General features: G+C 60.0%; 1 protein-coding gene across 5 annotated transcripts; it reads right to left on the bottom strand.

The window, feature by feature from the left end:
- Positions 1-2070: 2070 nt before the first annotated feature.
- On the bottom strand, positions 2071-21340 carry WDR5 (WD repeat domain 5). 5 transcript variants are annotated; one of them, XM_040632161.1, is made up of 15 exons: positions 21247-21340; positions 18177-18364; positions 17419-17527; positions 17003-17076; positions 16536-16625; positions 16243-16332; positions 15973-16056; positions 12256-12311; positions 8822-8868; positions 6442-6517; positions 5680-5713; positions 5268-5342; positions 4680-4767; positions 3790-3984; positions 2071-3700 (listed from the first exon to the last, which is right to left on the bottom strand). In XM_040632161.1, the coding sequence occupies exons 2-15, from the start codon at positions 18255-18257 to the stop codon at positions 3600-3602; spliced, it is 1200 nt and encodes a 399-aa protein (XP_040488095.1). In that variant the 5' UTR covers positions 18258-18364; positions 21247-21340; the 3' UTR covers positions 2071-3599. The 5 variants fall into 5 exon arrangements, with proteins under 5 accessions (XP_040488095.1, XP_040488096.1, XP_040488098.1 ...); XM_040632162.1 differs by lacking the exon at positions 21247-21340 and adding an exon at positions 18459-18608; XM_040632163.1 differs by lacking the exons at positions 3790-3984; positions 21247-21340 and adding exons at positions 4297-4467; positions 18459-18595 and having other exon boundaries at positions 3579-3700.
- Between the last annotated feature and the right edge of the window lie 4894 nt (positions 21341-26234).

The raw sequence follows: 26234 nt of genomic DNA, 5'->3' as shown, positions 1-26234 counted from the left end.
CCGCGCTACTCCGCGCTGCTCCCGTGGCCCCCAACGCCCTCCGTACCCCCGCGCCCTTGCCGCCGACGGCTGGCCGGTTCTCCCCCAGCAAAGGCCCTTTGAGAGCCTGCCCGCCTCCCTGCTGGCAGAGCCATTGGCTGTGAGGGTGAGGGTACGACCCTGACCGAGGCGCCTGGCAAGGCAGGCAGCGCAGGGAGCGGACTGCACCGCCTCGCGCACAGAGATGCACACCTGCCCAGCGCCCCGCTGACTGTCCCGGCCTCGCCGGTGCTGTTTCCTGTGCAAGTGCGGTCAGCTCTCCTCTGGACTGCTTGTAACGTCTTACAGGCTTCCTCCCAGAGTGAAATAACACCTTCGGCAAGTGTGCATTTGTAAGAGTCATGCTGTTTCTGCCCCCAGCCCAAATCGGGCTGGCTGTGGAGCTGGGGTCTCCTCCTGGCGCCCAAGCAGCCCCTGGCCGCACCCTCTCCCACCTGGCCCAGGGTGCAGGAGTGGACAGCAAGCGCTGCGGGGCCTCCAGCGCCAGCGGCCCTTCCTCCAGGAACAGTGCCTGCCTTCCCCCTGCAGAGCACCGGTGTCCTTGGCGGCTCAGCGCCAGGGCTCTTCCTGAGCCCCTAATGGCCCTTCGCAGTGCCAGGCAAAGGCATCACAGCCACGTGGCCAACGCTGCACTGCTCAGAGCAGGACCTGTCCGGTCGCAGCGCAAGCGCCCTGTGAGCGACATACTGACGTTCCCAGGGACGGAGCAGCACACAGGGCATTCTCCCCACTTTGTGTCCAGAGCACAAGCTGCTGTAAGCTCCACCCTGTAGGACTCAATTAAGGACCCAGGAAGGTGTTTGTCACGTTGAATATAAACCAGCGTGAGCCACAAACCCACGGTTAAAAATGCAGGTGGCACCCTCCACCTCACGTTCACTATGAAAAAGCTGGGGGACCTGGTCAGTCTCCAGCCCCGGCCCAGCTTACAGGGAACCGGGGTCAGAGGTTGGTCCGCACCCCTTCATACAACTTGCAAACCCAGACCTGAGAGCCAACGGGACGAACGGGTGTGTCGAGTCGTGGTAAGAAACAAATGAGGGGGCCCGGAGATTCTAGAGCTCAACCGACCTGGTTCACACCAACGCGCCATGGAGCACGGGTGTGTGCACGTGTGCACATGCGTATGTGTGCACGTGTGATCGCGCACGCTGTGTGCATATGAACATGGGTGTGTGCACACGTGCACACATACACGAAGGTGTGACAGCTGCGGAAATCTGGGCATCAGATACTTGACTGAAGAATTTGAGATGTGACAATGGCTCAGGGCCAGAGCTTTTGGAAAATTCTCTTGTAGAGACCATGTGTATTCACTGCTTCAGTCGTGAAGCGTCTGGGATTTCTACTAAACAAACCGGGACGGACACATGAAATGAGATGTGTTAACAGTCGAAGCTGAGGGGTCAGTAAGAGCGTGTGGCTCTCGATCTCAGGGTTGGGAGTTCGAGCCCCAGGTTGGGTGTAGACCTTACTTAGAAGTCTTTCAGGGGCACCTCGGTGGCTCGGTTGGTTGAACAGCCAGCTCATTTCGGCTCAGGTCATGATCTTGGGGTCGTGGGATCAAGCCCCACATCGGGCTCTGTGCTCAGTGGGGCATCTGCCTGGGATTCCCTCTCTCCCTCTGCCTGCGGGCGTGCTCGCTCTTTCTCTAAATAAATCTTAAAAAAAAAAAAAAAAAAAAAAAACCTTAAAAAAAAGTTGACCGATAAAGCCTGCAAGATTCTAGGTTTATATATGCTTGAAATGGTCCACAACAGAGTTTATTATTTTTAATGGATATACGAGAAGATAATCCCCCGAAACGCTAGTGGTAGCAGGAATGCAGGTGGTTCATGATCCTTGCCTGCGTTTTACATTGTCAATCATTAACACAAACAGGAACTTGCATAGTAAGAAAAGGTGTTTTTTACTAACTCTGAGCTTTCCGCCACAGCGGGCACCCGAGCAGCAAAAGGGCCACTGAGCTGCCAGCCCCCACCCCGAAAACTACCGCACATTGAGAAAGGTGAAAAGTCTTACAGGACAAAATTACAAGACATGAAAATTTTTATTTTTAAAAGAGAGAATGTATTTTTACACAAATCTACAACAGAGAATTCAAACGTAGAAAAAATAAACTATGTCCAAGGGCACAGCGCTCCGCGTCCACGCCCCTCTGCACCCCGGGGTGAGCTGTGACACCTTCGCACTTCCTATCAAAATATGTGGCAAAGCAGACCCCCTGAGCCCCCGAGCTGACCGCATGTCACTGCCGCAGTCCCCTACCACGGTCGGCCCACGCGCTGCCCTCCTCCAGGAGAGGCCAGGGAAAGAGAAGGAAGCCGGTTTCCACATGCCTTCCACTAGAATGGTCGGCGCCACCCGACCACCAGTGGCCACTGGAGGGGGCCCCGGGAGACCGTCAAGGGTAGCCCTCTAGCCCCCTTCCCAGGACTCGGGGCTGGCAGAGGGCGTTTGGACATGGGGTGGGTCCCCCGGCCTGGGAATCCCAGCACCACCCCTGCTCTCCCCCCTGCCCCAGACCAGCAACCGCGGGACTGGAGGTTCCCAGGCACACTAGCAGGCCCGCCGGAGCCAGCGGCTCCCAGTGCCGGCCTCAAGACTCCCAGCAGGCCTGTGGGTCCCCAGGTGGGCAGCGGGGGCCGAAGCCCAGCCTGAGCCCAGGCCTGCCGACCAGGGCCTCCCGCAGCCCAGCCTTGGCCGCTGCAGCGCTCGACGGGACACAGCCGGGCGGCCGGCTCCTCTCCAGCTACACTTGCCCCCATTGTTCCCGGCCCCCCTTAACGCACTCCCGAACCACAGGGGAGCCGAGTCCTTCCTGCGGGCATCAACTTCCTGCCACCTCGGAGACTTTTCATTGAAGGGCCAAGCGCGTACAGGCTCGGCGGGAGAAGGCCGCACGGCAGCCGCACAGACCCCTACCTTGTGTCACAGCTCGCAGCCGCGCGTGCTGGGGACGGGGGGAGACGCAGGGAGCTACGAGCGCGACGCCACACTGTCCGCACAGGGACCACGAACTCCCACACAAAGGGTTTTTACATGGAAATCTTACAGTGTTCTGCGTTTTCCAGAAAGACTTTGAAACACACTGGGCACAACTACAGCAGGAACCGGTGACCGCGGACCGTGTCACTAGACCATGTGCTGCACAGACGAGGGGGCTGGCCGTGGGGGCCGGGCAGGACAGGCCACGGCGGCTCACCCTGCCTGCACTGGGTAATTAGATACCAAAGATACAGAACATTGACTGGAAAAAAACACAACTCATGATAAATTGAACTTCACCCTTCTGTAATAAAAAATTAAAAATTTTTGTTGACTCCATTTGAACACAATACAGACTAGAAACTTCCTCAGACAGTGAGAGAGAGATTGGCAAGAAATGTCACCAGCAACTTTTCAGCTTTCTGGTGGTAGACACAGCCCGTCGTCCTCAGAGGCGGCTGAATCCAGGCCCCTCCCGATCCCCAGGCCCAGACCGAGGGGCGCCTTCCAGACACCGCGCTCCCGCCGCCCGGCCACCTTCCTGACGGTCCCCCCTGCGGTGCCCACAGCGCCTAGCAGTCACTCTTCCAGAGCTTGATGGTCTTGTCGTTCTCCAGCGCGGCCGAGGCGATGATGTTCTCTGTCGGGTGGCAGGCTGTCGAGATCACGACGTCTGAAACAGAGACCAGACCCGACGTCTGCCGCCCCAGGGCTGCACTCCCACCACCCCCAGGGCCCCCGCCACCGACCCCCAATGCTCACAGCCCTGCACTGTGTTGCCCACGCCAGGGACATGCAGCGGGAGCACAGCAGGCAGCCACGCGGGTGGGAAGGTGGCAGGCGGCACGACGCTGCGGACTCCGTGGGCACCAGCGTCAGCCCGACGTCGGCAGCACGAGCTCGCGGCTCGCGGGCCAGCAGAGTGGCTCCAGCAGGTACAGAGGGGCACCGGTCTCGCTGCGTGGACAACGTGCCTGCGCTCACCGGGGCCAGAGCCCATGCTCCCACTGCCCCCCAGGCACTGCCGCTGGGCCCAGGCACACCCTGCAGGCTTTGCCTCCGTCAGGAAGCCCTCCAGCTCCAGCAGGGATGTGAGAGCCCATGGGCTGGCACCTGGGGCTACACCCCAGAACCTTCCCACCGCCCGAGCCTGCAAAGGGGCTGAGTGTCCCGCCCATGCAGCAGTGAGGGGGCCAGAAGCAACTGAGGCACAGGGCTGCTCCCTAGGAGCTAAGCCACGTGGGCAGACCACACAAAGAGGCAGCTGACCTGCAGGTCTAGGCCGTGTCCCCAGCAGGTGGAGATGGCGTTAAGGCATGAGAGAAGAACCCCTGAAGGATCTGACAATCGCTCTCCACCAAGTGTAGGCGGGGAGAGGGGGGCCTCCAGGGGCAGAGGAGCCAGCGCGGCAGCCCCTCAGAGTGCAGAGGCGCAAGGCCCCTGGGGAGAAAGCGGGTCAGAGTCCCAAGAGGAACCAGAGCCTCTAGACCACAGTGGATGTCCCCTGCCCCACGCTCGTCTCAACGGGACACACACACACAAGGCACGACCACACACGGGGCCTGCACGGACTTTGAGGCCAGGCGGCCAGGAAGATGGCCACGAAGAGAAGTCGAGGCCGGACCCAGCCGCGGCCGGCACAGCGCGCTCACCTGTGTGGCCCTGTAATTTCTGCACGATCTCCTTGGTCTGCAGGTTCCAGACGTACACCAGGTTGTCCTCGGAGCCGGACACGATCCACTAGGAACAGGAAGACGAGCCAGAAAGCCCAGGTCAGAGCTGGCTTGTGCGCAGGAGTCCCTCTCCCCGTGCGTCCACGCCCGCCCCAGGGCGGCGCTCACCCTCCCAGCTCTGCCCACGCTGCCCCTGCCCACACAGAAACGCAAGGCCACGCTCCGCCATCGGAGCCCTCCGGGACCTAAAACGTTTTCTCGAATCCCCACTCTCTCAGGGTCACGTCCGGGTCTGCCGAACGCCACCACCCACTCGAGTCCCGTCCCACCTGGGCGAGCGCATGAGTGGGGCCCGGGCTGGGCAGCAGAGCCCTCAGAGACAACGCTGCGCCCCGCACCCTGAACCCTCTGCCTCCACGAGGGAGAAGCCGTCCGTCCCAGTCACTGGTACTTCGTTCTGTGGGCACAGAGGAACGCCCGCAGGCATACAGGCCAACCTGTGATGGGGCCACCTCTCAGGAGGGACAGCGGGAAAGCGACAAGCTCCTCATCTGGGAGAAAACTTACCTTCCCGCCAGTGACTGAGAAATTGGCAAAAATGCAGTATTTCTCATTCTTGTGGCCAGTGTACGTCTTCAGGCACTGCAAAGGCAAGAGCGTCGGTATGCCCATCGAGTCACAACTGCCCCGCACTGTGGACAATCCCCGACGTCTGGAGTGCGGGCATTCCACGGCCGACAACCCTGAGCCCTGAGAGCACTCTGAGAACCCACAGCACAAAGCCACGCGACTGAGGATTTCCCTTGCGGCCCAGCGATCTGCAATCCCGAGCGTGACAAACGTGCACCACGCCAACCCCATGTAGACGGCCTCCGTGAGCCCCTCTGGCTCCAGACCCTGGCTCAGCTCTGCCACCAGCGAAACCACAGCCCAGGCCCTCGGCACCGCCCAGCCCAGCGAGCCTGCCGCCGGCACTCACCTTCCCTTTGCTATAGTCCCAGAGCTTCAGCGTGCTGGAAGGCAGAGGCGGGGGGTGAGTCACCTGCGTTCCCAGGAGTCCCTGCCGTCACCACGAGCCTGTCCCCGCACCCTCTGCAAGCACGGGCGCCCAGCAGTGGGCCCATGCCCATCGTCTGACGGCACCCGAAAGCACAGTGTGTGAACCCCCCACGTTCCTGCCACTAAGCAGAGGCTGCTAGGTGCTCCCAGAATCAGTCGGTGGCTCATTCCCGCTACAAGAGGGAAGTGGGGAGGTTCCCGGAAATGTCCAGAACAGATTTCGGTGGCAACAAACAATCCCCCCTCCCCCCTGGGCAGGAATTCACTCTTCCCAAGGGTGCTGAGGACAAGCGCCAACGGCGTGGCCCTCCGGCGAGCTTGGGGGTCGCCCAACCTGCGCTGGAGTTGGCAGGGGTTAGACCCAGGTGCTTGCCGGCAGAGCCAGAGACCGCTCAGAGGCGCCGGGCCCCTAGTCCTGTAGACAGGGGCCTGAAGGAGGCGCTGCCCCGGCCACACGGGCACCACAGAGAAACCTGGAGCCCGAATCCCTCTTCAGCCCGGAGACCCGGCTCCCAGCAGAGGCGGGGCCCTTGACACCGGCGCCGCGTCTGCATTCCGAAACCCTACGCCCACCAGACGCGTGGGCCACGTTACCGGGCTTAAACGTCTCCCATCTTTACGAGGGTAACACCGGTAGGAGATGGACGTCCCCGGCCCGCCCACGGGAGGTGGTGGCACTTACTTGTCCAAGGTCGCGGCCAAGATGTACTTGCCATTTGGGGAGAACTTCACAAAAGACACAGGAGGGTTGTCATCATCTGCATGGGAAACGCGGAGACAGGATGATGGGAGGGGCGCCGGGCCAGTGCCCATGGGGGGAAAGGAGAACAGCCCCCCCATCACCACACAGGGCCATCCGAGTGGGGACGCTGCCACCGGTGCCCACACCGCCACCTAGAACAGGTCCCCGAGAAGTCCAGCACACCTCCCTTCGCCCGTCCCCGGCGCCGGTCACAACGGCTGGTTCTCCTCGATGTTTCTCGGGTCCCTAGCGGGGGCCCGACCACCCCATCTGCCACAAGGGCTTTAGGAGCGAAGGGCCTGTGGCCAATCAAACTCGGGGTGCCTGGCCTTCCGCCAACATGGCGTTTGTAAGAGGACCCAGAGTTATGTTCCTCCGTGAAGCAGTCTGCAAATGCCCCGCCAGACTGAGAATATCACCACCAAGGAAAAAAGGACTCGGGTGAATCATCTCAGATGTTTTCTGCCGCCTGATCAGAGCAAAAGGGCTACAAATTCCCTCCAGCAACAGCCCTGCTGGCAAGATACCCGCATCCTCACTGCTACACTCGGGTCTGAAAGCTCACCCGGGCGGCCCAGGAATTCGGGTAAGAGCCACCATCAGGGGCCGCCCAGGGCAAGGCCAGCACTTGCAGCCGCGTGACAGCCCTGTGACCCTCACATCGGGAGAGCGCGTTTCCCCCCAGGTGAGAAAGACAGAACCGGGGCCGTGCACCCTGGTGCCGGAGCGGGGGGAGCGGCAAGCCGCATTACCACCTCGAGGGACCTGGCCACCGCACGCCGGGGGCCGCTGCTCCCTCCGACACGTCCCAGACACTGCAAAGGCACATGAGAAGGCGTGAGGCCGGAGGGCCCTCCTTGGGGCACAGGGGCCACACCGGGAAGGCAGGCCCCTGACTCAGACAAGGCGAGGTAGCGCCGGTGTTTCTGACTCAAGCTCTGGGACCAAAGCGTCGCTGGGTCCGAAAAGTTCTAATCCCCTAGACCTGACTAGAAACGGGCTGGGGACGGGGCTACGCACCGCCCCTTCCTCCTGGCAGACGCTGCGGGGCTCCAGCCCTGGTGCTGGACCTGCTTGCCGCCATGACTTAGTTCATGACATTTCCAGGCCTCCGTTCCCTGCCCGGCTGTGGGGTGGGGCGCCGTGAGGATCATGTGTGGGAACAGCGACGCTTAACACACGGCGAGCACCAGGACGCTGCAGTGGCGCGAACAATGGCACTTTCCTGCCAGGTGGAGGTGGCTGTGCCAGGCCTCTAGGGCCAGACGCTGTGGACACAGCATGGGGCCACGTCATCAGACTCATAAAGCAAAAACCGCACAAAGGCCACCATCATGGGCTGAACCGCGTCCCTCCCAGACTTCTCACAGCAGAGCCCTAACCCCAGCATCTCAGACCGTGGGGCTCTATGTGGGGACGGGGCCTCGCAAGGGGTGACTTGGTTAAAATGCGGCTGGTACAGGGGACCCTACTCCAATCTGACCAGCGTCTGTACAAGAGAAAAACTGGATGCCGGGGCGTACACACACACAGGACAACCACGTGAAGACACGGCAGGAAGGTCGAGGAGAGGCCGCAGAAGAAACCGGGCCTGCCCACGCCTGGATCTCGGAGGCCAGCGTCCAGGATGTGGGGATAAATCTGTGTTATGTCGGGTACAGGGCTTCGGAGGCAGCACCTCCCGGGCGGGTCAGAGGCCAGCCCCCTTCCCCGGCCCACCAGCCAGTTCTCGCCCTCAGCACAGAATTCGACCACCTGCCCTATTTCACACTTGAACCTAAAACCGCAGGGACCCTCCAGGCTGACCCGAGGTGACCCACCTTCTCAAAACCCTCCCAGGGCTGCCCCCCCATCGCCTTCAGGGCTGAGCTCAGGGCCCCACACGGGCCCAGCAACCACCTTCTGGTCACACATACACCTGCCGTCTGCAGAGACCCCAGTGCCTGGTCCCTGAGCTCATCTGTGACACCAAGAGACAGGGTGCACGCACTTCAGGGCCGGGGCTCAATCACGTCTGCTCAAGGAATGATCCGAGGAGAGTCCCCACCAAGGGTCTGCCAAGTGCAGGCAGAGGGTCTGAGGGGCTCACGGGGCTTTTGGAGGACACGGCCAGGCAGTCCCGAGCAGGGGCTGACAGCAGACAGCAGACAGCAGGGGGCCCAGCCTGGAGAGGGTACGTCATGGTACTGGAGGTCAGCAGGAAGGAGCTGCCAGGACGGAGGAGAGGGGGCTTCCCAGAATACACACGATGGAGGACGGGGAACGGCAACCACCACTGGGAGGGACGCCCCGCTGGAAAGCCCACGCCAGCAGCACTCACCGATCAGCGTCTTCAAGCACTGGCCCGAGGCGGTGTCCCAGATCCGACTGCAACGCAAAACAGCAGCGGGTTTTACAAAGCGAGTGAGGAGGAGCGGCCCGAGGTGTTCTGGCTCCCAAGCAAACTAATGCACACTAAGTCGTACTTCAATTATCCACACTGTTCCACTTCATCGTGCTTCCGCGACTCCCCTCACGCCTGGGGCCAGAACGGGCACCGCACACACGCCACGCTCACGCTGCCCCACATGTTGTCACTTGCTCTGCCACGGGAGGCACGGTCACAAGGGGAACAGAGGCCACAGAGGAGGGCACCAGGAGTCCAACCTGTTTTCTGGCACAAACATTCCAAGCCTGCGGCTGCTCGGGACTTCCTTCCCACAGAATTAGAGTATCGTATGGGATTTTCTGGACGTCCCTCCAGTTCAGGAGCAAGAGAACGTATTCAAGGAGCTGCTGCCCCAGAACGGACGGGCCAGTCCCAGCGTGTCTGTGACTCCCGTCCACGCAAACACATCTTCAGCAGCAGACGTGCGTGCGTTAGCGCCTATCCCTCGGAGGCACGGATGCCCAGCAGCGGGGGCACTGGCTCACAGGGTTAACACTTCACTTTCCTAACGTCCTCTCCCACCTTCCCAACCCCCGCCGGGGGGACACCCTGGCCTGGGACATCACTGGCTGCAGGGACGCTTCCGTGCTGCTAACTCCCTGACCGACAGGGGCGGGGGCGGCCAGCTTGCACCCATGACCGGCCCCATCAGGCCCCTCTTCTGGGAGGGACGCCCCCCCGGCAGCGGGTGCTGTGTCGCGTCCTGTGGCAGGCACACGTCAGGGCTGGGTGCTACAGTGACCGAGCATTGGGGTCGCTGTCCAGCCAGCAGCCCGCCCCCCACCCCAGGTTCTCTTCGCCCTCCCGGCACCAGCTCAACTACATTCCCTGCAGGTCCTGAGTCCACTTCCTCTCGCTGCAGAAAGGCCATGGGGGGGCTCTCCGTGGAACTGCCCAGTCTGCCAGGCCAGGGGCACGGGTCCACACCAGGGGACGTGCACACACCCCGTCCCCATCCCCCAGCTCGCTGCTTCCTGTCCCCTTAGTTACACTTTGTCATCTTCTACACACGGTCCTCCTCTTCCCTTAGACGTACCCTAAGTTCCCTCACATCTCTGCCGCCGCTCCTGAACATCTGTGAACTGCTAACGCCAGTACCAAGGAAGGCTGTTTCCAAACCCTCCCCCTCCCACTCGGTCACGGCTTGACAGCGGCAGGGCCCAGCGGTTCCGAGCCTAGGCACCGGAGCCCACAGTGTGGCACAGATCCTGGCTGCCACCCACCCACCCACGCACGCGGGGCGGACAACCGGCAAGTGTTCAGCCTGCCTCTGCTCCCCTCCTTCCGAGTGGGGACGGGGAGGCCAGGGACAGGGCCGCTGTGAGGCTGGAGTTGGCGCTGGTCAAGTGCCGTGTGCCTGGCTCCTAATTCGAGAAACAGACCCTCCACGAAGAGAGAAAGCTCTATCCCATTAACAAGCGGCTCCGAACATCATGAATAAGGGGCAGACAGGCCTGGTTTGCTCCTGATTTAACTAGAAACGGATTTAGCGTTACTGCATGTTATCAATGTCACAAAGCTTCTAGTGAACAGTCTCCTTCGCTAGTCTCCACTGGGCGTGGCTGCCGGGTCCTTGCAGGTGCCTGCCTGGCCTCTACTAGTGACCCATCGGGGAGGTCTGCCTTTGTTGACACAATTCGTCAGACTACACACTTCCTGAAGTTGATCACGCTATTACAACCCCTTCACTGTTCGAGAAACCCACGTGGTCGGGGACTACTATTTTTCAAGGCACTGCTGGACTCAGCTTGCGAACGTTCCCTTGGAATTCTGACATCGCGATTCCCGAGCGAAGCATCCTCCATGGCTTTCTTCCCAGACTCCCTACGGAGCTTGGGGAGAAGGGTCACGCTGGCCCCATCGGTGCTTCAGATCAGGGGCCCCCACCTTGTTCCGTGGCCGGAACAGCTTCCCTGCCTTGCAAGTCTGGGATCCAGCCCAGCTCCAGCGGGAGCTCACAGGCCCCCAACCATGGGAAGACCTTCCTTGGCCAACTGAGCAACCGGGAGCTCCCCGCATGCGCCCCCGCCCCCCCCAGCGTGGCATGCCTGCACCCTGCTTATCCCCCCTGGCTCCGTACTGGGGCTGCTCTTCCTACCAGGCCGGCCTCAGTAAGACACAGATTTTTAATTTTTCCTTTACTTCTCCCTCCTCTCTAGAAAGCTTTCAGAGCCCACCCACGGGCAACCCCGAGACTGTTCTGGGCTTGCGGGACACCGCGTACGCTGCAGACGCAGCAAACCCACAGCCGCGGTGTCGCTCAGGTCCAGCAGGCCCCGGACGCTCTCCTGCGGACGTCTAGAAGCCGTGCGTCCTGCCTCACGGTCCTTGCGGCCCTAGGTCCTGTCCGGCCACGCACGGCTCGCTCTTTCTCTCTCTCCTCGGGGGGACACTCCATCCGTAAGTACCAGTGACATTGACGCTGCTCTGTGCTTTATGCCTGACGCCGTGCACCCACCCTTCAGTGTCAAACCTTTACCATCCCTGTTTTAACCGTTTCTTGAAAACAAGAGTCAGAAAGGTTTCTCGTGCAACCTGACAGCCTGCAGCGAGGGGGTCCAGTGGCCACCGGGACGCCCAGCATGGCGCGTTTCCTCCTTCCATGGCATTTTTACTGGATGATTTGTTACCCCATTTCCTCTTTCTTGTTTCCTTTTTGCTAAATATAGACTAATTTCTAGCCATGCTTTCATTCTCCCTTGTAATTGGAAAGCTCTTCACGGGTCATCATGCAGCCAGCGGCCACTGCCTACTGACCTCCTCCCAGCGACCATGCAGGACGGGCAGGAGGCTGTCCCCTGCACCCTGCAGGCCCAGCCTGGTGCTCCATGCCCGCGTGCCCCCATCAGGGCATCTGCCGACTCAGACTGACATTTACTTCTACATTTTCTCTCATGCCTCTGACAGAATCCTCAACACTCAGGTTACAAACTCTGAGCTGTACAAGCATTATTCGTTCAGGCTAAACAACGTTCCACGTGAAACCACGTCCCCCCTTCCTCCTCACCTCCTCCGTCCTGGGATTTCCACGCCACATCCTCCACGGGACGTGAGGCTGGTCCTGAGCCCACGCGCCCCCCACGCCCACGAGCTGGTCAAGGGCACACTCCAGCGCCAAGGAGCGGAGTCTGGAGCAGGAGCGCCTCCCCGTACCAGCAGCTCTCCCTCCGGCCCTGCGTCAGTCTGTCCGCCGCAGCCCACGACAGCAGAAGCCCCTCGCGGGGACAGACTTCCACCTGCCCCATTCTCACCGCTGGCCCCCAGAGGCCAGAATACTGCCCTTAAATAACATGTGCTGAGCAAATGCAGTCAATTTCTCCACTTACCAGAGACCGTCGTAGCTACTTGACACTATCAAGGATCCGTCCCGGTTAAAATGAACCTGAGAACGAAGTGAACGGAAAAAAGACACTTACTTCCAAGTGGTCAACACAGACTGCGTCCTATCTGAGTGGCCCCCCTACTCGCGAGTGCCCTCCCTAAACGCTCGCCGTCTTGCTGAGCACTGAGGAAGTAACGCGCTTCAAATTCGACGGATTTCCTGCCGACGCTGAGAGACACTCAAGTGACACAAATAAAGTGATTTTTACCAGGTGTCTCGAGCAACAGGCCTTGTTTCACGATGGATGACTGAACTCAGAAGGAAAACCAACCCCGGACACATCCTGAGAAGCTGAATCGCTTACTGTAAGATGTATCCTTGAAAAGAAACAAACGCGACCAAGCCTGAGCAAGAAGAGGCCGGGCCTGGGGAGCAGGGCATGCCCGCGTGCGTGCGTCGGCCGCTGCTGTCGAGGCAGCCTGACCAGGACCCGGCTGAAAACCACCTCCCCTGGCCTCACATTGAACAGAGAAAAACCGGGAGAGAAAAACTCACTTGATGGGTAACCACTGGAAGAACGCGCTCGGGCACGGCCCCCAGCCCGCCACAAGGACTGGGAATCTCAGGCACCCAGGCCGCTCTGAACCCCGCACCTCAGGTCGGGGGTGATTCCCCATGTGCCGGTCCCCAGGGCGCAACCGGCCTCTGCTCCCTGCACCTCTGTCACCCGAATGCCCTGCCCCCTCAGCCCCCGTGGCCACGCACACCTCCACAGCCCGACGAGCCCCAGCCTCCCAACTAAACCATCTTTGTGTTTCTTTCCTGCTTTCCCAGTGGAATCCCAGTGGGAGTAAAGGAGCCACGGTGGCAGATGAGTCCATCGCCAACTTCTATCATTTCTGAGTCCTGGGCAGACTTTATCCAGGATAAGCCTTTTTGTAACAACTAGCACCTTTCTGAAGCCGTCTTGCTCCCTACGACCCGTGACACGTTTTCCACGTGAGACCGAGCGGCACCGGGGGTGGGGGTGGGGCCGGGGCTGCCTGTTGGTCAGTGGGCCTCCACTCCGGCGCCACCACCCCAAAGGCCGGACCCCCCGGCCGTGGGGCTGCCCGCAGGGCCGCACCCTGCCCGACCGACCAGATGCCAGCAGCACGTGGCCACGACAGCCAGGCTGTCTCCAACACTGCTGGACATCCGCAGGGGCCGAGTCACGCACCCGGGAGCACCTGCGAGCTCGCTGCACTGAGCGCCAGGCCCCCGAGTCGCACCACTGCCACATTCTCAGTGGACGCGGGCGACGTGGGGCTGCGAGACATGGAGAAGCCGGGGTCTAGACTCTCGGGGCCCCGCCAGCCGCAAGGACGATTTTACACTCTCTAGTAGCTGTGGCAGGAAGGTAACAGGTGGGATGAACTTGGCTTTACTGAACCCAGAGTCTCTACGGTATTGCCCCAACACGTGACTGGTGCTGAAGGCACCCGCGACACGCCTCACTCCCCCTTCCGTCGCACTGCCTGTCGAAGGCCGAGCGCACACAGTGCACCTCGCGCTCACGGCATCTGGATCCGGGCTCCCAGCACTAAAGGGGCTGCCCCGCGGCGCACGGCTGGCAGCCTCGGTGCCGGACCGCTGGGCCCCACAAGCTCTCCACAAGACGCTCGACGGGCTCTTCTGTTGTCCTTCTATGCCTACCGGTGGTTTTGGCAGGACGGGCTCGCAGGCCAGCTACTTAACCGTGACCACCCGCTCGTCAGCCCCTCAAGGTAACGGTCTTTCTAATGCGCTGCCATCTGTCCAACCTCGTTCTTCCCTTTCTTAGGATTTGCAAAATAGTCTATCGCAGCCCACGGCACGAGACACTAACGAGCTGACATGGGGCCCCACGGGCTACCGTGCCAACCGTGCTTTGCCTTGCTCCCAACCACATGTGGACCTCCCCGCTGGCCGATGCAGCTTGGCCTCTCCTTCCCACCAACGCGCAGGTGCGAAACAACACGGCTGCCCTGTACATCCCCAGAGTAAATGTAAGCACTACGAAGACACGAATAAGACAACAAGTCAGACCCTAAGGGGGATGCCAAGTCCGCGCTCAGATGACAGTCACTCCAAGCTCTCTGCAGAGCGGCGGGGGAGGGGAGGACACCTGGCAGACAGATGAGCTCATGTAAAAGCAGCGAAGCAGGAAACGGGCAGTACAAGGAAAATCCGCAGGCCAAGTGGCTGCAGCAAGGGCTGCAGGATGAGACAGACAGGAGGGCCCTTTCAGCGAGGAAGCTAACGCAAGAGGAACCCCGGCAGGAGAATGTGGGGGCCAGACTCAGGTGGGAGGAAGGGCGGGGACAGGGCACCAGTGGAGGGCGTGTTGTGAGGCTCGAAGCTCCCAGACAGATGGGCTGGAAAGCCGCATGCCTCCTACACACGATGATGACCTCCTCAAGTTCACCCGCGGAAACGGTCACGCGGGGGGTAAAGCTGTCCAACGAAGGTGCTCACTACACCCCTGGCTGTGACGTGCGAGTTACAAGCAACGCCCGACAAACCCTCCCACGGGACGCACAGCAGCACAACAGCAGCCACGCCGCACTCCCACCACTCGCATGGAGAGATACGGCCCGGGGGAAGACACGTATTTAAACACCCCAACGGCTCCGAGGGGAGGCCAGCTACCAGCAGCGGTCCTGGAGGGTGCGGGCCCAGGAGAGTCTTTCTCCTCGCTACATCTGTCTGCCCTTCTTAAAACGAGTACATGTCACTTCCACGGGAAACAAAAACTTTACAAACCCTGCAACTGCTCAGGCTGAGTCCCACCCGCAGCAGCCACCCCCCCCGCCCAAACTCGCACTCCTGCGACTCCCAGCCTTCCCTCAGCTCGCTTCCCGGGGCCTTCCCACATTCGCTGCCCTGCTCTCCTCCGACTGGGAGTCCAGGGCAGAGGCCACAGCGCGGTGGGGCCAGGCCCCGCCTCCACAGCACGCCGCCCTCCTCAGAGCCCCAGGCGCTGGCGGGGACTCTGGGCGGCAAGGGCCCCTCGAGGCCACTGCAACCAGCGCACTATACGTGTCCTCTTCATATCCGGGCTCTGCAAATGGTCTCGGCTGGGTGAAAACGCCCTTCCAAAGCTGAAAATGCTTAAAATCACTCACCTACACGATTTCAGAAAGTGAAAAGGACCATCTGCTCAGTAAAAATAAGCACACTGTTTACACGATTCCTTCCCCTTTCCAAAAAAAGGCAAACTTGGCTAAGAAACAAGTCCAGGCTCTCTGCTGACAAAGGAATCTCTTGGCCACTTTCAAGCGGAGAGGTTTGTGATACAATGGACGCGTTAACCACGCACACTCGTCTTGCACACTGCTGGCGTGTGCACAAGGCAGGACACGGAGCACACACTGAGGGTGCTCGTGGGGCTCCACTCCCCACTGGCTCTCGCCCTCCCAGTGGGTCATCCCGACCTCCTCCACCACCACCCGAGGATCAAAGCCGCTCCACTCCAAACTCACTTCTCCGGGGCCACGCTTCCCAGTGCACAGCCCTCTTCCAGGCCTGGCCACCCTACCGGTCCCACAGGATTCGGTTCGGGGGACGCCACACCCAGCCCCTCGCCCACCTGTCCTTTCATGGACCCAGGACAGGAAGACCCCCCGCGGGGTCCCCAGTGCCCCCTCCCTGGCCATCACCCCGTCCTGCTGCGCGGCGTCCAGAGTTCAGTGGGACTCACAGCTGAGACCGGGTCCGAGTGTGCAGGCAGGGTCTTGAGGCACTTCCCTGTTTTCACGTCCCATATCCTCACGCTTTCGTCAAACTGAAGATAAAAGAAGAGGTTAAGGCCGTTCCGTAGGGAGAGGGGAGATAACCGGTCCTCTGGAACCCAAGACCTGCCACCACTACCCCTTGTCCCCCGGCACGGCAGAGAAGACTCACGGCTCAACTCCCCAAGCCCCAGCTACAAAGAACCACTCGCCCCGCCACCCAGAGGCATCATACTTACAGAGCCCGAGACGATGAGGTTGGACTGGGGGTTGAAGTTACAGCAAAAGACGTAGTTACTGTGCCCCTTCAGGGTTTTCAGACACTTTCCCTAAAACCAAGTATCATGAGACTAAGTTACTCCCAACAGTTATTTCAACACCGAGCCCACAGCAGCCTGACAACACATCTCCTACCAAGCGGGGCCGCCCGTGACCAGCTGGTCCGCAGACTGCCCTTAGACTCCCACGCGGCGGAGTCTCCCCTTGTCTACGCACACAGACTCTGCCAGGAGGGGGGCCCAGAGCAGCTTACCGAGCTCACGTCCCAGATCTTTAGGGTTTTATCATCTGAGGCGGAAACAAGGAGGTTGGAATCTGACGACCAGGCCACATCTGATATCCCCTGGGGAGCAAAAACACACAGTCACCACCTTGACGGGACAAAATACAGTTACCAGCAAAGGTCAGAACACCCATCTAAAGATCAAGAAGCACATCGCTCCGCTATCCAAACCCGCTAGCTACTCCTGACGACACAGACGGACACCACACGGTCCCCAAAGGAGAAGCATATTCTCCTAAAGTCAGGCAGAAACTTGTCTGGGAAGGTCAGAAGTATTTGCTTAAAAAACAAGAGGCAAAGAACTATCGAAAAACTCGGGGCGGCGGGGGGTACCTTGGATCTTAACCTGACGAGCCCTGGGGATGGGCCCCACCCCCTTGGACCGGTGGAGCTACAGCGGCCCACCATCGACCTCAGCATGCAGGGCTCACACCTACCAGCTTGTGGCCAGATATCGTTTTCTCAAATTTTCCGTCATACGCTCCCCAAATTTTAATGAGCTTATCAGCAGCTGAAAGAAAACCAAGGAACTGGTGTGCTTCAGCCATCCCGAGTGCAAAATCTAGGCTTCCCACAAGAGCTGTGGGAACAGTGTGAATCCCCCGGGAACCCACGTGAACACGCTCCATGCCCAGGGAACAGCCAGCACTCGGGCACTTGCCGCACGCACCCTTCCCCTCTCCCCCAGGCCCGTCACTTCCAGAGTGACAAAGGGCCCCAGCCAGGGCGAGGGGCACATGGCCTGCCGCAATGCCCCAGCAGCAACATTAGAAAGCAAGCCCTCCCATTGTCCTGGGCTTCTGGTGCAGCTCACACGGCCTCTGGCAAGAGCTGAGGCCCCGGTGATACGTACACGAACTTGCCAGCCACTCCCCATTCGGGCTGAATTTCACGGAGGACACGGCTTTCGTGTGGCCAGCCAGGGTGAATTTCAGAGCGTAGTTTGGTTTAACAGGGGTAGGCTGTTGAAGAGACAGCACCAGTCACCAAAAGCACTGTGCTGGTTTCAAGCTCAGACCCACCTTCTGAGCTCCAAATCCACATTCCAAGTGCCTTCTAGACCCTCTGGAAGTCACCTTTCAAACTGGACGGGTTTCAACCTGGGCTATTTCCCTCCACAGCCCTGCTTCTCCTGCAGGCCCCTCCTCAGGGCCCCAGCTGCACCAGGCCAGCTCAACACAGAGGCCTCGCAGGGCCCCACCCCACCCCCAATGCGGCCGGAAGCACCATGTGACGTGGCCGCGACCCCACGGCTGGTGAGCACAACCTGAGGGCCGCAGCCCTGCTCAAAGGCCCGAGTGTGCTGCCTGGTGTCCACCGAAGGGGTTGGCACACCTGCATGGGCCCCAGAAGTGTGGAACCAGGGAGGGGGCTTCATGAGAGGCTTTCTGGGACTGCAGAGAATCTTACGATCAGCACCAGGGATCTATGTTGTGGATAAGGCCCCTTCCCCAGAGGACAGGTCTGAGCATCCTCCGCACGGTAAACAAGCACTGACTGGGTATGTGGTCCATGAATAAAAACGCCACGTCTGAGGAAGAAGCATCTCGGAGGAGTGCTCGGCCCAGGCGCCCCTGGCGGTTCCCCCAGAGCCCTCAGGGACGTGCGTGCCTTGCTCTGCGTGGCTGAGGAGGAAGGGGTGGGCTGTGCTCTGGCGGCCTCCGTCTCTGGCTTCTTCTCCTCCGTTGCCATGGCTCTAAAGCCCACCGGGCAGGGAGACGCAGGCAGAGGAGATCACTGCTCCGAGCGAAGACTCCCAGTGCAAAGAGCCGTCTGCTAAACGAAACCTATAGTGGGGACTGAAGCCAATAAACAAACCGTATTTTAAAAGTTAATTCCCAGGAAAAAAAAAAAGTTAATTCCCAGAAAAAAGGATGAAAAACCTTTGCCCACCTTGCTGCAGACACACTGTTCCAAATGAGGAACTTGTCCTATGTGTGGACCTAACTCAGCACTAACACTCTTCAGATGCCGAGACAGCCCGCCCCGGCCCCTTTTGTCAACGTAATCCAAGGCCCCACCTTCAAGGGTGCTCCCTGCTGTTATCCTTGTCAGTGGGAATGCAGCACGGTCTAGGCAAACAAAATGCAATTTTCTTCAAAGAGCCCTTGAAACGTTAAGAGAAAAAAAAAAAAAAAACCCAACCCAAATTACAGAGACCGAGCTTCAGGGTGTAGAAATTGGGGAACTCGTCCAAATCCTCACAAGTGATGCAACAGGGCTTAACTGCCATGTTTGAAAATACACAAGAGCAGATCCCCAGTGGTCCGTGCCTCCCGGGGGCTTCCCTGTGGCCGGGTGCAGACACAAGGCTGCCTCCAGAGCCCTGGCAGCTCCGAAGGTGCTCTGCCCCTGGTGAGGCGACAAGACACAGTCGGGAAGCGCGAACCAGGGCCAGCCCTGCCTGCTGCCTGCTGCCGAAGCCTGAAGAAGCCTGAAGCATACACAGATCGGCTGCAAGCAAGCTCACGCTGCAGGAGGGGAGAGACTGCAGCTCAGTGAGGATTCAGCGTGACAATGGGAGCTACCCAGACTGTACTGCGAGCGACTCGGTTGCTGTAGCACAGGATTCCAGAACCTGGATGTGTCTCCTAGAAGCACACCGGGTGACTCTGAAATGGGGGGAGCCACCAGGGCATCCTCGCAGACATCACTGGCCATCCAATTTCCAGAAGCGTGCACCACCGTTCATCTAACGAGTTTACAGTGTAAATTCTAGCTTGGCGCTTAAAACTGAAAGCTTGCACGACTCCTTTTCACACCAAGGCAAAATGGAAGCCATCAAAAAAAGAACACATCTCAAACTCTTTCTCCAAGAGGAGGGGAGAGAAATTACAATACAACACAGCCGTGCAGAGCAGATGTGGCCCCTGCTGGCTACCTGGAGCAAGGACTCCCACCCAAGGATGGATCCTGCTGCACCCAAAGCCCAAGTACCAGGGCGGGGGAGGGGAGGGGCGCATAATCGTGCCCAGGGACAAAAGTGCTGGCGCAAAGCTGGTGCTCAGTAAACGCTAGCTGCTTGGTGATTAAATTTAGCGCAACCTGGCCATGCCAATTAACCCAAGTGCTGCCATCCCCCAGGTGGGTTGGACAAGTGAGGTGGGGGGGGGAGCTAAGGAAGACAGCTGGAAAGGCTGTTTCACAAAACCTAGCATCTGAAGAAGGTTATCAGCATGAGCCAAGAGAGGTGTGGGGGAGAAACAGCAGTGGGAACAGAACAGGCTTCCTCTGGGGTAAACAGGGCAGCTCTGGGAGCCCAGCTCCTTTTAACATAAAAATTGAGACCCACCAGGAGGTGGGGTGTGACTCCTGGCGAACTACCTGCCCTCAGGTGAGGACCAGGGACGACAACAATCTCACAGAAAAGGCGTCAAACCCCTCCCAGCTCAAACCCAATCCGCCAATCCCTCGGGCTAGCAAAACATTAACACCCAAAAAATCAGGGGGACCGCAAAGAAGACAATTTCTTGACTCAACGCCCCTGGTTTCCACTTAAGAGGGGGGGAAAGCCTTGCATTTGGGGAAGCAACTGGGCAGCCAGGGAGGTACTAGCTTCTCAATAAGTCCAAGAAGGTGAAGGCAACCGTGCTGCGGGGAAGGCCTCCAGAGCACATGCTACGCGCTCCCTCTCAACACTCCCAGCTCTTCCACCCAGGTGAGCCTGACCACCCAGGGCTGAGCCTCCCAAGCCTGAGTGCTCCCCTGCACTGCTTGTAAAGTGTAGATTCCTGGACTCCACCCCAGGGAGTGGGCCCACAGGTGAGGTAACCTGATGACTCGCAGGTGGCCAGACCAAAAGAGCGGCGGGAATGCCGCTCTCCCCACCTGTTCTGCAACCGGCTTCCGTCCTAGTTTACCTATCTGCCTTCTAGGGGCCGGGCCAACCTCAGAGGCAGCGTCTGGCACAGCACCTGCCAGTGTGTCTGAAGGGCTTGGTAAACGGACCTGGGTGGGTAGAAACCGGCATGAGAAGGCTGGCAGGGAATGTCTCTGCCATCACCCAAAATGGCTCTGGCACACTAGACTGGAGGTGGTGGGAGGCGCTCTGGAAGGAGCCGAGGTCTCTCGCTGCGTGAGGGCGACCCGCACCTGGGCAGCCCGGCTTCTCAGGGGAGAGAGGGGGCCTGGCTGCCTGGGCTGAGGGCGAGCAGCAGGTTGGGGTAGGGGGCGTTTCTGCAGAAGAGGAGAGTAGACGGGTCTGCGCGCCACAACCAGGCACCAGTCGGTGGGTCTGGGGTCTTTCTTTGGAGGAGCAGCGGAGAGCAAGGGGAGACGCGCGCTGGCTGCTGAAATAAGTCACAGTTCCCAGGCTAAGGGCTTGTCACCTGGCCGCTGGGGGAGGGGAAACTGGGGAGTGGCCGCACGGGTGGGCGCTGGGGGTCCCCGGGACCCGCTGGACGGTCGTGGGGGTGCGTTTGGGGAGGGGGGCCGGGACCCGAGTACGGGGAGGGGACCGCCGCCGGGGGCTGGGCGCGGACAAGGGGCGCAGAGCTGGCACCCGGAAGGGAAGCGGTGGGGGCGCGGGGCGCCTGCACAGGGAGGGCCCCGGCGGGTCTGGGCCGGGACCTGGGCCTGGCCCGCCGGAACACGTGCGGCGGCTGGGCGGCCCTGAGGGACAGCCGGCGTCGGCCCCTTCCCGCACCCCAAGTGCGGTCCCCGTGCTGGCGGCCCCGCTTACCTGCCGGCCGCGGCGGCGGGGCGGGCGCTCAGGGCGTCGCGTCGCCGCCGCCTGGGCGGGAGCCGGGCCGAGCTGGACGAGGCGGCGCGGGGGGGCGCCGGCAGTGCGCGTGCGCGTGCGCGTGCGCGAGGGGCGGGGCGGCGGCGGGGCGGGGCGAGTGCACAAAGCCGTCCTCTCGGAGGGTCACTACGGGGAGCGGCGAGGTGCAGAATGCCTCGGGCAAGCCCAACGCCTTAAAGAGACGGCTCGCCGAGAGCGCTTTCCTCTGCAAAGAGGTAACCTCACAGTTGGCGGGTGTAGGTCCTTCTCGTGTACTTTCTAAAAACGGAAGTATGATGATACCTCCAGGAAAGTGCCAGCGTGCCCCTCGAAAGTTCACCTCCTTAACTCGGCCTGCAGCGGCGCCCCCAGGAAGCAGCAGGGCTCGCCCTTGGGAGTCAAGGGGCGGCAGGTCCCTGACGTTTCTCGTGGGACCCTCACTCCGGTACCGCGGCCCCCCTTCTCCCTGGCGCACGCAGCTGACGGCGGCAGCCAACGCGTGCACAGCAGCCAGCGCGGGCTGGTCTCTCCACGCATGCCTGGCACCTCGGCTGAGAGGGACCCATCCCACCCCCCTCCCGAGCGGGAGGACCCTGAGCCCTCAGGGTTGGGGGTACCGGCCCCCGCACTCCGCCTCCCGGCCCCCCAGCCCTCCCGCATGGCCGGCTGTCCACCCGCAGAGAGCCCTGGTCAGGGACAGTCCGTACTTGCAGTGACCGCGTGCAGGCTGCTCTGCTGTCTGCAAGGTGGGGTCCCAGACAGTATGTCACCGCCAGTTACAGATGAGGAAGGGGAACCCCAGCGGGGAGGGCTCGGGCAAACGGAGAACCTGGCGCCCGTGTTCTGCCCCCCAAGTCCTGTGCATTCTCGTCCTCTGCCCCACTCCCGCTGCGCGTGTGGGTCTTACACAGTCTTGGAAGTGGTCTTGGTCTCCCCAGCTCCGTGGCCCCAACCCAAGCAGCATAGCCTGCAGTCTCGTTTCCCAATTAAAGATGGAAACACCAAATGGCACAGGAACCCGTGCAAACAAAAGGACAGCATTTGAAATGGAAATGCCAAGGGAACAAGGTGTGTGGTTGTCACAGACACAGGAGCTGAGACAGGCAGGATGCAGAAGCCCAAAATCTGTCTGGCCCTGGCACAGCTCTGTGTGGATCTGTGTCCCTGGGAGCCTAGTCACCTTGGGAAGAAGGACATCTCCCTCCACCTGGGCCAGAATCTGAGCCCATCAGGGACACCCCTCCATCACCTCTTGGCTGCCTCAGCCATCCATTTCTCTCCATCCTTGTTCTGGGTTTTGTCTTCCAAATGGCTTTTTCCAAACCTTTCTGAAGCGCCGTCAGAACTGAACCCCTCAACTCTGTGCTCTGTCACACCTGACCTAAGACTCAGAGCCAGCTTCCCATTGCTATCATGTCCAAATCCAACATCTGTTGGCGGAGTTTACCAGACACCCCCCCCCACCGCCTAGCAACACCCCAATCTGTGCACCCCAGATTCCAGCCCCAAATCAGAAATACCTCCAACCTTCCGGGCAGAGCTGGCTAAGGTTCCATACCCCAGAACTCAGAACTCAAAGCTGGTTCCCATGTAAATTGGTCTTGCTTCCCCTCCCCCCAGGAGACAGAGCCTTCCAGGGAAAATGAGGAAATCCTGTTAAGTGCTCTTGCAACCCATCCTTGCAGTCATAGCTAAAATACTACAACCAAATAACACAGCAGGTAAAGCAATTTAGCAAAAGCAGGTGATTTGCTTTATTGGCGAAGTTTTAAATCCTTTTATATCCCTTCCGAAATGTGGTCGGGCTCAGAACAATCACAGGTAGTAATGGAAGAGAGGATAAAAGCTGCAGAGAAGGGGAGAACATTTTGGAGATTTGTTTTTTCCAGAACATTAACTGTGCTTTGGCCAACGGGAGCTAATTGGTAAGTGAACCTGTTTCCATGAACGGCTTTTATAAAGACAAACGTTTCTCAAGGCTGTCTCATCAAGCAGAGAGTTTGGACCTGTCTGGGCACCCGCCCCACTCGCCCAGGTCCCTGCACCAGGCATGCCACCGCACTCATGGCAGGTGGCACCGGAAGAGGGGAGGAGAAGGAGGGACACCTGCGGGCTCCATTCTCTGCTAAGTTTGTGTCGTGTTCTCTCCTGCACCTTCACAGCAAGCCTGTGAAGGGGTGCCTTTATTCCTTTTCCCAGTGAGGGAGCTGAGTCTGAGAGGTTGAGAAGCTGCCCAAGTAGCCTCAGGAAGGCACAAGCATGGAAGTCAGTACGGGCTCCAGGCAGAGCAGGCACTCCCAACCGCCACACTCATGATGCACGCTCAGTGGTGGGTGGATGGACAGGTGAAGGCTGGATGGACACATGGATAAACGATGGGTGGGTGAATGAGTGAGACGGATGGGCTGAGGGTCTTAAAAGAAGGGAGAGCAAGCTGTGTCAACGGCAGCAGTCAGGTCCGCAAGGGTCGAGGACGGAGGCGGAGCTGAACCTCTCGACATCACTTTCTTAGAGGACTCAAAGCTTTTGGAAAACTCTATTTAGTCACCGGTGATAAAGATTTCAGCAGGGATGGTGCACTGCCAAACTCAGGAGGGCTTGGCGGGAGGTGGCAAGAACCCTGTGTGCTCCCTGGTGGGAGGGGATGGAAGCACTGGTCTTTTAATGGCCAAGCCCAGAGCTTTGGATTCCGATGGCAGTCAATGAGGGAGGGTTGTGGAAGGCGAGGGACAAGGGGATGCCCAGGACTTCCAGGAGCTGTTCACTAGCTTTCCAGACTAGAGGGCCCACCTCTGCTGGGCCACCATTCCAGGGTGCTGCTGACACTCCCCAGGGTCGCCAAGGCTCCCGCCAGCCCAGGTCGGTGGGGTTTGTGTTCATTCCTCTTCCCCTGGTAACTATGCCAGGGCAGCCGGTTTGGGAGGCTTACGTCCCCGTTTCCCCTCCTTCCCCGTTTCCCCTCCGTGGGCTCTGCTGTCCCTGCCCCTGCCCGTGGTCCATCAGGACAGGTGTTTTGCCCAGCATCCCCTGGGTCCCAATGGGACTTCAGCTACCCTGAGTCCGAATGGCCACTCCCAACCCCAGGATCCAGAAAACCATTTCTCGTCCTGGCTGTGCTCCCATCCTCTCCCTCCCCAGTCTGTTTCCCAGGTACGGAGAGAGCAGGTCAGACTGCGTCCTAATGTCAAATTCCCTCCTCCTTCGGCCTTTGCCCAGCATGCACCTCCCCCATGCCCCTTCCCCTCACTCCCTCATCCCTCCTGGAAGACTACTAAGCACTTCAGCCTCATTACCCCGCATCACCTCGCCTCCTGGTGCCGCCCTCCCAAGGGGGACGGAGAGCCCAGTTTGCCTGGCCGTCCCATTTTAGAAATGAAAGCCCCCATTCCTGGCAGGCCCCCAGTCACTGGCACTGTCTTCTTCTGCAAGGACACCAGGCTCAGCCCTAGACTGCCCCCATACCCTGTCCCTCCCCTTCCCTGCCCGCACTGCGGCCCTGGGCCCTCCTCAGGGTCCAATCACTCACCCACCGCCTTCACTATGGGCTCATGGGAGCAGGGACAACCCTTTAGGGCCGCAGTGCCTGCTGGGAGGGGCAAACGGTAGGTACCCAATAAAGACCCTCTAAGGAATGAATCCTGGAATATTCGCTTTCACTTCCCGTTGGATTTAAGTCTAACCTCCCGTTGCTTCAAAGCCCCCACAACTCAATCTGTCTGCCCTCAGCTTCCACCCTACTCTGGGCCAGGAGGTCTCCCCGGGAGGGCCCCCTCCAGGTGGTGCTGGGTGCAGAGCACCAGTCCGGCCCCCAGGCCAGGCTGGGCGGGTCGCCTAGCAGGAATCCCTGGAATGCGGCTCAGACTTCCAATGCCAGGCCCCACCTGTTCCGGTCTGCAAATCCCCTCCCCACCTCGGCGGGGCTAATCCCCCTGGTTAGAGAGGGGTCCTGACCAGCGAGGGGGAGGATTCAGCTCCCGTGACAGGCCTGATGGAAATCAAGGGTCTGAAACATGGGTTGTTTTAAGAGGCTGTAGATGGAGGGGGTGGTATAAACCGGGTCCTTTCTCCGGAATGTCAGTGTGGCTGCCAGAGTTCCACCTGTGTGGCCCTGTCACATCCAACTGTTTCCATTTGTCCAAGTTATTAACCGCCCCCCCCGCCGCTCCCCCAAGCTGTTCTTCCTGAGTGCCTACTATGTGCCGTTCTCTCGCCAGAGGACTCCAAACATGGTCTTGTGCATTCCCAAAAGTGCTCCTAAGCTACTCTGATTTTTACAGATGAGGAAAATGAAGGTTTGGAGGGCCTCCTGCCTTGCCCTGGGCCACCCAGCAAGGAAATGACAGAGCTGGGGCTTGACCCTGCTCTTCGGGCCCCAGAATCCACCCCTGTACCCCTGTACCAGGCCCCCAGGGCCCTTTCCCTGGGTGGCTGCTGCTTCCCCGGAATGCCCATAATCCTGGCAGCTTTCTGGCTGTGGCTCCTTGCCCCATGAGTACTGATGAGCACTTTCCAGTCTGTTCTCCTGGCCTCGGAGAACCCTGGAGGCACGTTTGGGCTGTCTCCGGGGCTTCGTGACTGTGAACATTTCTGTGGGATAAGATCCAGGAGCCCCGACTGGGTCACGAGGCAGGAACATTGGGGTACAGCCCTCCCCTGGGCCTGGAAGCCCACAGGGTGAGGAAGGGCTCCCGGGAGCCAGGGACCCAGCGCTCTCCTTTCTGGGTTCCCAGGCTGGCCGTGAATACCCTAATGGAGGAGCCAGTTGCCTAAAATAGAAAAGCTGACACCAGGAAACACCAGGGGCCAAAGTCCGAGGGCTGTGCCCAGCTGCTCTCCCTGCCAGCTGCAGCGGGCTCCCGCCATCCCTGGCTGCCCCAAGGAGCCTCGGTGGTGGCCCTTCTTTCTGCCCTCCCCTTCTCTCCAGGGTCTTTAAATAGACACCCCCTCCT

The sequence above is a fragment of the Ursus maritimus genome, unplaced genomic scaffold, assembly GCF_017311325.1.
Source record: "Ursus maritimus isolate PB19 unplaced genomic scaffold, ASM1731132v1 scaffold_17, whole genome shotgun sequence".
NCBI lineage: Eukaryota > Metazoa > Chordata > Mammalia > Carnivora > Ursidae > Ursus > Ursus maritimus.
Note: the sequence above shows the minus strand (reverse complement) of the source record. Positions and strands in the feature narration are given on the sequence as shown.

What these genes read in the sequence shown, in the direction of transcription:
- WDR5 (XM_040632161.1), bottom strand. Translation starts at nt 18,257, where the DNA reads ATGGCAACGGAGGAGAAGAAGCCAGAGACGGAGGCCGCCAGAGCACAG. An exon ending in ACCTCATCGTCTCGGGCTCT is followed by an intron (nt 16,057 to 16,242) that starts GTAAGTATGATG and finishes TTTTATCTTCAG; the next exon opens with TTTGACGAAAGCGTGAGGAT. An exon ending in GAAATTACAGGGCCACACAG is followed by an intron (nt 3,985 to 4,679) that starts GTGAGCGCGCTG and finishes TTGTCCACGCAG; the next exon opens with CGAGACCGGTGCCCCTCTGT.